The following is a 10,508-nucleotide window of genomic DNA, read 5'->3' on the forward strand; positions in this document are numbered from 1 at the left end:
CTTTTAAAGAAGGAGTGAAGCATTCACATTTTGATCATCCGTCCTGAGTTTCATTTGTTCTAGGCATCTAGGGTAATTCAAGCATTTGGGCTAATAGCCACTTATCAATGAGTGCATACCATGTATGTCTTTCTGTGATTGGGTTAGCTCACTCAGGATGATTTTCCAGTTCCAAAAATCTGCCTACGAATTTCTTAAAGTCATTGTTTTTGATAGCTGAGTAATATTCCATTGTGTAGATGTACCACATTTTCTGTATCCATTCCTCTGTTGAAGGGCATCTGGGTTCTTTCCAGCTTCTGGCTATTGTAAATAAGGCTGCGATGAACATAGTGGAGCACGTATCTTTTTTATATGTTGGGGCATCTTTTGGGTATAGGCACAAGAGAGGTATAGCTGGATCCTCAGGCAGTTCAATGTCCAATTTTCTGAGGAAACTCCAGACTGATTTCCAGAATGGTTGTACCAGTCTGCAACCCCACCAACAATGGAGGAGTGTTCCTCTGTCTCCGCATCCTCACCAGCATTTGCTGTCACCTGAGTTTTTGATCTTAGCCATTCTCACTGGTGTGAGGTGAAATCTCAGGGTTGTTTTGATTTGCATTTCCCTCATGACTAAAGATGTTGAACATTTCTTTAGGTGTTTCTCAGCCATTCAGCATTCCTCAGCTGTGAATTGTTTGTTTAGCTCTGAACCCCATTTTTTAATAGGGTTATTTGTCTCGCTGCAGTCTAACTTGTTGAGTTCTTTGTATATTTTGGATATAAGGCCTCTATCTGTTGTAGGATTGGTAAAGATCTTCTCCCAATCTGTTGGTTGCCGTTTTGTCCTAACCACAGTGTCCTTTGCCTTACAGAAGCTTTGCAGTTTTATGAGATCCCATTTGTTGATTCTTGAGCTTAGAGCATAAGCAATTGGTGTTTTGTTCAGGAAATTTTTTCCAGTGCCCATGTGTTCCAGATGCTTCCCTAGTTTTTCTTCTATTTGTTTGAGTGTGTCTGGTTTGATGTGGAGGTCCTTGATCCACTTGGACTTAAGCTTTTTACAGGGTGATAAGCATGGGTAGATCTGCATTCTTCTACATGTTGACCTCCAGTTGAACCAGCACCATTTGCTGAAAATGCTATCTTTTTTTCCATTGGATGGTTTTGGCTCCTTTGTCAAAAATCAAGTGCCCATAGGTGTGTAGGTTCATTTCTGGGTCTTCAATTCTATTCCATTGGTCTATCTGTCTGTTTCTGTACCAATACCATGCAGTTTTTATCACTATTGCTCTGTAAAACTGCTTGAGTTCATGGATAGTAATTCCCCCGAAGTCCTTTTATGCTTGAGGATGGTTTTAGCTATCCTGGGTTTTTTGTTATTCCAGATGAATTTGCAAATTGTTCTGTCTAACTCTTTGAAGAATTGGATTGGTATTTTGATGGGGATTGCATTGAATCTCTAGATCGCTTTTGGTAAAATGGCCATTTTTACTATGTTAATCCTGCCAATCCATGAGCATGTGAGATCTTTCCATCTTCTGAGGTCTTCTTCAATTTCTTTCTTCGGTGTCTTGAAGTTCTTCTTGTAAAAATCTTTTACATGCTTGGTTAAAGTCACACCAAGGTACTTTATATTATTTGGGTCTATTATGAAGGGTGTCGTTTCCCTAATTTCTTTCTCGGCTAGTTTCTCTTTTGTGTAGAGGAAGGCTACTGATTTATTTGAGTTTATACCCAGCCACTTTGCTGAAGTTGTATATCAGCTTTAGTAGTTCTCTGGTGGAACTTTTGGGATCACTTAAATATACTATCATATCATCTGCAAAAAGTGATATTTTGAATTCTTCTTTTCTGATCTGTATCCCCTTGACCTCCTTTTGTTGTCTGATTGATCTGGCTAGAACTTCAAGAACTATATTGAATAAGTTGGGAGACAGTGGACAGCCTTGTCTAGTCCCTGATTTTAGTGGGATTGCTTCAAGTTTCTCTCCATTTAGTTTAATGTTAGCGACTGGTTTGCTGTATATGTCTTTTACTATGTTTAGGTATGGGCCTTGAATTCCTATTCTTTCCAGGACTTTTATCATGAAGGGGTGTTGAATTTTGTCAAATGCTTTCTCAGCATCTAATGAAATGATCATGTGGTTCTGTTCTTTCAGTTTTATTATATAATGGATCACGTTGATAGTTTTCCTTATATTAAACCATCCCTGCATGCCTGGGATGAAGCCTACTTGATCATGGTGGATGATTGTTTTGATGTGCTCTTGGATTCGGTTTGCCAGATTATTGAGTATTTTTGCGTCAATATTCATAAGGGAAATTGGTCTGAAGTTCTCTTTCTTGTTGGGTCTTTGTGTGGTTTAGGTATAAGAGTAATTGTGGCTTCATAGAAGGAATTCAGTAGTGCTCCATTTGTTTCAATTTTGTGGAATAGTTTGGATAATATTGCTATGAGGTCTTCTATGAAGGTCTGATAGAATTCTGCACTAAACCCATCTGAACCTGGGCTCTTTTTGGTTGGGAGACCTTTAATGACTGCTTCTATTTCCTTAGGAGTTATGGGGTTGTTTAACTGGTTTATCTGTTCCTGATTTAACTTTGGTACCTGGTATCTGTCTAGGAAGTTGTCCATTTCCTGCAGATTTTCAAGTTTTGTTGAATATAGGCTTTTATAGTAAGATCTGATGATTGTTTGAATTTCCTCTGAATGTGTAGTTATGTCTCCCTGTTCATTTCTGATTTTGTTAATTTGGACACACTCTCTGTGTCCTCTCGTTAGTCTGGCTAAGGGTTTATCTACCTTGTTGATTTTCTCAAAGAACCAACTTTCGGTTCTGTTGATTCTTTCTATGGTCCTTTTTGTTTCTACGTGGTTGATTTCAGCTCTGAGTTTGATTATTTCCTGCCTTCTACTCCTCCTGGGTTTATTTGCTTCTTTTTGTTCTAGAGCTTTTAGGTGTGCTGTCAAGCTGCTGACATATGCTCTTTCCTGTTTCTGCAGGCACTCAGTGCTATGAGTTTTCCTCTTAGCACAGCTTTCATTGTGTCCCATAAGTTTGGGTATGTTGTACCTTCATTTTCATTAAATTCTAAAAAGTTTTTAATTTCTTTCTTTATTTCTTCCTTGACCAGGTTATCATTGAGTAGAGCACTGTTCAATTTCCACGTATATGTGGGCATTCTTCCCTTATTGTTATTGAAGACCAGTTTTAGGCTGTGGTGGTCCGATAGCACGCATGGGATTATTACTATCTTTCTGTACCTGTTGAGGCCCGTTTTTTGACCAATTATATGGTCAATTTTAGAGAAAGTACCATGAGGAGCTGAGAAGAAGGTATATCCTTTTTCTTTAGGATAGAATGTTCTATAAATATCTATTAAGTCCATTTGGCTCATGACTTCTCTTAGTCTGTCTACGTCTCTGTTTAATTTCTGTTTCCATGATCTGTCCATTATTGAGATTGGGGTGTTGAAATCTCCTACTATTATTGTGTGAGGTGCAATGTGTGTTTTGAGCTTTAGTAAGGTTTCTTTTATGTGTGTAGGTGCCCTTGTACTTGGGGCATAGATATTTAGGATTGAGAGTTCATCTTGGTGGATTTTTCCTTTGATGAATATGAAGTGTCCTTCCTTATCTTTTTTGATGACATATAGTTGAATATTGATTTTATTTGATATTAGAATGGCTACTCCAGCCTGCTTCTTCCGACAATTTGCTTGGAAAGTTGATTTCCAGCCTTTCACTGTGAGGTAGTGTCTGTCTTTGTCTCTGAGGTGTGTTTCCTGTAGGCAGCAGAATGCAGGGTCCTCGTTGCGTATCCAGTTTGTTAATCTATGCCTTTTTATTGGGGAGTTGAGGCCATTGATGTTGAGAGGTATTAAGGAATAGTGATTATTGCTTCCTGTTATATTCATATTAGGATGTGAGGTTATGTTTGTGTGCTTCTCTTCTCATTGTTTTGTTGCCAAGACGATTAGTTTCTTGCTTCTTCTAGGGTATAGCTTGCCTCCTTATGTTGGGCTTTACCATTTATTATCCTTTGTAGTGCTGGACTTGTAGAAAGATATTGTGTAAATTTGGTTTTGTCATGAAATATCTTGGTTTCTCCATCTATGTTAATTGAGAGTTTTGCAGGATACAGTAACCTGGGCTGGCATTTGTGTTCTCTTAGGGTCTGTATGACATCAGTCCAGGAATTTCTGGCCTTCATAGTTTCTGGCGAAAAGTCTGGTGTGATTCTGATAGGTCTGCCTTTATATGTTACTTGACTTTTTCCCTTACTGCTTTTAATATTCTTTCTTTATTTTGTGCATTTGGTGTTTTGACTATTATGTGACGGGAGGTGTTTCTTTTCTGTTCAAATCTATTTGGAGTTCTGTAGGCTTCTTGTATGCCTATGGGTATCTCTTTTTTTAGGTTAGGGAAGTTTTCTTCTATGATTTTGTTGAAGATATTTACTGGTCCTTTGAGCTGGGAGTCTTCACTCTCTTCTATACCTATTATCCTTAGGTTTGATCTTCTCATTGAGTCCTGGATTTCCTGTATGTTTTGGACCAGTAGCTTTTTCTGCTTTATATTATCTTTGACAGTTGATTCAATGATTTCTATGGAATCTTCTGCTCCTGAGATTCTCTCTTCCATCTCTTGTATTCTATTGGTGAAGCTTGTATCTACAGCTCCTTGTCTCTTCTTTTGGTTTTCTATATCCAGGGTTGTTTCCATGTGTTCTTTCTTGATTGCTTCTATTTCCATTTTTAATTCCTTCAACTGTTTCATTATGTTTTCCTGGAATTCTTTCAGGGATTTTTATGACTCCTCTCTATGGGCTTCTACTTGTTTATTTATGATTTCCTGGAATTCTTTCAGGGATTTTTGCGATTTCTCTCTGTAGGCTTCTACTTGTTCTCTATGGAGTTCTTCACATTTTTCTTGAAGTCCTCCAGCATCATGATCAAATATGATTTTGAAACTAGATCTTGCTTTTCTGGTGTGTTTGGATATTCCATATTTCTTTTGATGGGAGAATTCGGCTCCAATGGTGCCATGTAGTCTTGGTTTCTGTTGCTTGGGTTCCTGCGCTTGCCTCTCGCCATCAGATTATATCTAGTGTTACTTTGTTCTGCTATTTCTGACAGTGGCTAGACTGTCATATAAGCCTGTGTGTCAGGAGTGCTGTAGACCTCTTTTCCTGTTTTCTTTCAGCCTGTTATGGGGACAGAGTGTTCTGCTTTCGGGCGTGTAGTTTTTCCTCTCTACAGGTCTTCAGCTGTTCCTGTGGGCCTGTGTCTTGAGTCACCAGGCAGATCACTTGCAGCAGAAAAGTTGGTCTTACCTGTGGCCCCAAGGCTCAAGTTTGCTCGCAGGGGTGCTGCCCAGGAGCTCTCTGCGGCGGCAGCAACCAGGAAGATCTGCGCCGCCGTTTCCGGGAGTTTCAGTGCACCAGGGTTCCATATGGCATTTGGTGTTTTCCTCTGGAATCAGTAATGTGTGCAGAGTGCAGTCTCTTCTGGTTCCCAGGCGTGTCTGCCTCTCTGAAGGTTTAGCTCTTCCTCCCACGGGATTTGGGTGCAGAGAACTCTTTATCTGGTCTGTTCCTTCAGGTTCCGGCGGTGTCTCAGGCGCAGGGGTCCTGCCGCTCCTGGGCCCTCCCGCACGGGAACCCAGAGGCCTTATACAGTTTCCTCTTGGGCCAGGGATGTGGGCAGGGGTGGGCAGTGTTGGTGGTCTCTTCCGCTCTGCAGCCTCAGGAGTGCCCACCTGACCAGGCGGTGAGGTCTCTCTCCCACGGGGTCTGGGAGCAAAGAGCTGCTGCAGGCCAGGATCCGCGGGTGTGGGACTCCGGGTAAACACAGGGAGTGCCCGGTCCTAGAGGAATTCTGCCTCTGTGTGTCCCGAGTTCACCAGGCAGGTCACTTGCAGCAGAAAAGTTGGTCTTACCTGTGGTCCCAAGGCTCAAGTTTGCTTACAGGGTGCTGTCCACGAGCTCTCTGCGGCGGCCCCATGTATATTCTTTAGGTAGTGGTTCTTAGTCCCTGTTGCTTGGCATAAGAACACACTTCTTAATCACTCCAACCAGTTCACAAAAGTATGTGAAATGTTTTTAGGAAATATATGCTTTTGTACATAATACCACCAAGAGGCATGCCACACTATTTCTCTGTCTTAAATTAGGAGCACATGACAACCCACTGTTGACGGTGTCTGAAATAATGTAAGTTCTCTAATTCTATAGCACCAACTTCCACAGCTTTTCCCTAATTTCAGAAACACTCAAAGTATGTACACTGCTCCTGACATAAGATAAGATGACACCATTCCTTCTGAAAGTCTTCCAAATAACCAGGATTCTGCAACCCTGTATTCCCCGATCCCTTACTTCCAGACATATAAAACTTAAACTGCATTTCTTTTCCTTTCTTTCCATCTATCCTAGCTATGGTCGATAAAGAAAGTCACCCTACTGTTGTTACTTGTACTTTCAGCAGTTTCTTAACATCCAGACTCTCTTGACTTCTTTTGAGCTTCAAATGATTCAAGGAAAAACAAATCTTTATTTAATCTTCTGAAAAGTCAGCATGTTGGTTCTGGCATCCACTTCAATATTACTGCAAGGTAGAAAGCATGAGTATTATCTGGATACTTAAGGAAGGTATTATCTGGATACTTAAGTTGAACCGGTTTATATCTGAATATGTATTCCACATAGAAAATAATTATCCATTTTGATGAATGTACTCTTGACTTCCTGGATTACAAGAGGGGTTGCAACATTTTAACTGTATTCTGGAATTCTTACAAATGTATTTTGCCTTGTGCATTATTGTTAATTTTGTGTTTACACAAAAAAAACTAGTAATGTAAATTTCTATTCTATCATCCTGATGTTTTCACCTCCACAGCATGTCTTACATTTCAAATTGCAATTTTGATAATATATAGAAAATAAATGGACTTTTGTATTTTAACCTATTTCCAGGAAACTTACCATGAAAATTATTACTTGTCAAAGGTTTTTGTTACTGCTACTGCTGAGAGTTTCTGGATTTTCTCCATATAACATCTTTTTTTATACAAACGAGTATAATTGGTTTTGTTATGAATCACCTAATCATATGAGGTTTTTTGGTCCAGCATAACAAAATATAACTAACTGGGTACAGTTACCACAAAAATACTTTCTTATATAAAGGATGAGGTCTAAGATGAAACCACTATCAGAGTGAGCTCATCTGAGATTTTTTTTCTTGATCTATAAATGGCAATTTTTTTTGTTGTCTCTGCATATGTTAAATTCTATGTAACTGAAACTCTGAGGATTTTCTTTGTTCTTAGAACTTCTTCCTACAAATATGTGACCCACCTGCAGTCCAACTTTAACTTTATTTTGTCTTTGAGGACACTATATCAACTATAATCTTGTTCTGAAGTTCTGGAGATTTGGGCTTTGTTATAGTCATTGTTCTGTTGCTGTGAAAAGACACCACAACCAAGACAACTCTTATAAAAGAAACATTTAATTGGCTTGCTTATGGTTTTAGAATGTGTGTCCATGGTGGAGAACAGACAGGTCTGATAATGGATCAGTAGTTAAGAGCTATATTCTGATCCATAGGCAGCAGTCAGAATAAAAGAGAAAGACTGAGACTGATATGGGCTTTTGAAACCTCAAAGCCCACTCCCAGTGACACAATTCCTGCAATAAGACCAAATCTAATCCCATAAAGCTGCACTTCCTAATCTATCCCTAAGCACTTCCACTCCCTGGTGACTAAGCTTTCAAATGAAGGAGCCTATGGAGTCATTCCCATTCAAACCACCATGGGCTTCCACATAAAAATTTCAAGTGATACAGTTAAGCTTCATAACATTTATTTCTACTTCTTATCATAGTATATCATGTAGAACTTCTAGCACAAGGTTAAAGAGATGTGATAAAATATGATGTAGCATTTTTACTAATTATATCAGGAAAGCTTCAAGTTTCTTATAATCTAGGACAATGCTGGTTATAGATTTTCTTAAACACGCTAACTGTAAAATTGAGTTCTATTATATTACCTTACTGAAAGCTCTTTAATCTACATTTTGTCACTGCTCCTGAAGAGCAAACCAGGAGTTTGATGACTTAGCTCCTCAACTTAGCTCTGCTAATTGGCATTTCTGCTTATCCAAACACTGTAAACGTTGATTCTAGTTCAAAATTAGGAAAGCATCTCTTCTCACATAGTTTTGGTTCACTTGTCTTTTAACTTTAGTTTTTAAATTGCTAATGTGTTTTTGAACTGTGTCTTTTTTCCAATAATGTAAGTAAACTGTAGGCTCACAACAGCAGCATTAATGATATCATTTGCCCTACTTTCAACCTTATACCATTTAGCTTCATTTTTTTCATCAAGAAAATTATCTCTGCTTACCAACCATCAGCTCTCAGTCATCTCAAAGTATGACCTTAAAAAGCATCTTTGACACATAGCCTTTGGCATTTAATTTACTGCCCAGAGATTTAGCTCATATAATATAATGTGAGAACCCTAAAGAATGAAGTGATTCATTCCTATCCTTATCATAATACCAAAACATATGAAAATCTATTGGAAAGAATTTACCAAATAAATAAATATGCACAAAGAGATAGATGAGTACATTTTAGAAAACATTCTGTTTTCACAGTTCATCTACTTCTGTATATTTATTAAATACACATATTAATAATTAACACAAAGCATTACTATGAAGGATAATGAATACTCAAAACAGGCCAGTGATTCATCTTCTAACTTGGTTCTTTTATTCAGATTAATATTTTGTGTGGCTCAAAGAACTCCACAGTGCCTGGCATTCTCAAAGGAAATTTCAAATTAGTGTTTGTAGTGAAGACTGCATGTAAACACATACCAAACTGAAGAGTGATGACCACTCCATATACTAATAACAGTGAAAAGCTGAGAGCCTACATATATGTTAAAAGTGAAACTCATGACTTTGTGGGTTATCAAGATTGTGTGTAGGAGGCAAAGGCAATTAAAGAGATCATATTTAGATAAACACATTATTTAATAAATATGGTAAAGATTAAAGCAGTTTAAAAATTATGAAACACACAATGCTTTATGAAATAGAATGTTATTAGTTATGAGAAGGAAGGATGATATATAAAAAACCTCCCCAGTACATCAATATGTCCACAAAATTACAGGAGGGGTAAATATGGCATATTTCAGGAAGGTGCACTGTATACAACAGGATTTAAATGGCATGGCTACAATAGTTAGGAGAAAAAAATGTTATAATTGGCCACAGAAAAAGTATGAAATCAATATTCAAAATGCTACTTAAAGAAGGGGAAAAATAAATGACTGGATTTTTTTCTTCTCTAAAAGTTTGCTTAGAGCATCTTTAACATCCTTATTTCTCAGAGAGTAAATCAGAGGGTTCAGCATAGGTGTGACTAGGGAATAGCACAAAGAAGCCATCTTACTCAGTTCAGGAAATCGGTTAGGGGTGAGATACATAAAGAAAACAGCACCATACAGCACACTCACGACACCCAGGTGAGAGCTACAAGTGGAGAAGGCTTTCTTCCTTCCCTCCGTGGAGCGAATCTTTAAAACAGTGGACACAATATACACGTAGGAAACAATGATGACTATGACAGTAGGTAAGATAATGATGCCAGATAAAGAAAAAGATACTATTTTGTGCATGAAAAGGTCAGAACAGGAGAGTCTCTGAAGTGGGCGACTATCACAGTAAAAGTGGTCAACGGCCCGAGAAGCACAAAAAGATAAAGTAAATGTCATGCTGGTCTGGAGAACAGAGCTGATGCAGCCACAAAAATAAGAGCCCGCCACCAACTGACTGCAGAGACGTGTGGACATGTGAACAGAATACAGGAGTGGGTTGCAGATGGCAATGAAACGGTCATAGGCCATGGCAGCAAGGAGAAATCCTTCAGCCACAATGAAGAGGGCAAAGAGAAAGATCTGGGCCACACAGCCTGCAAATGAGATGGACTTGCTCTCGGTCCAAAAGTTGCTCATGGCCTTTGGTGCAATAACAGATGAATAGAAGAGGTCGATGAAGGAGAGGTTGCCTAGGAAGAAATACATTGGTGTGTTCAGCCTGGGGTCAGTCATAATGATGGCCATCATACCAAGGTTTCCTAGAAGAATCATGGTATACACAAGCAGAAAGAGCAGGAAGAGGAGGATATGGAGCTCAGAGCGGACCCTGAAGCCTACAAGGATGAAGTCAGTCATATCTGAATGATTGCTGCTTTCCCTGTCGCCCATGGAAGAGATCTGGTGAGAGGCACAAAGCAAAATAAACAAACCCTTAGATTGATCGTATATAGCTTACATAGCTGATACAGGACAGGTTTGCAACTCTCTTCTATTGTCCATTTTCAATTTTAGCCTCATACTGTGACAAGATGAATTCAAACTTTTTCTTCTAATTCCCAAAGTGGCAAAAATAGACTTTTCCTCATTATGTTCAATGCCATTTTTGTTACTATTAT

At 38.8% G+C, this 10,508-nt stretch overlaps 1 protein-coding gene across 1 annotated transcript; it reads right to left on the reverse strand.

Annotated features, from left to right (window-relative positions):
* Positions 1 to 9,321: 9,321 nt before the first annotated feature.
* Positions 9,322 to 10,281, reverse strand: Or9k2 (olfactory receptor family 9 subfamily K member 2). The gene has a single exon (NM_001000591.1). The coding sequence runs from the start codon at positions 10,279 to 10,281 to the stop codon at positions 9,322 to 9,324; it is 960 nt and encodes a 319-aa protein (NP_001000591.1).
* Between the last annotated feature and the right edge of the window lie 227 nt (positions 10,282 to 10,508).

The sequence above is a fragment of the Rattus norvegicus genome, chromosome 7 (genome assembly GCF_021556685.1).
Source record: "Rattus norvegicus strain SHRSP/BbbUtx chromosome 7, alternate assembly SHRSP_T2T, whole genome shotgun sequence".
NCBI classification, from domain to species: domain Eukaryota; kingdom Metazoa; phylum Chordata; class Mammalia; order Rodentia; family Muridae; genus Rattus; species Rattus norvegicus.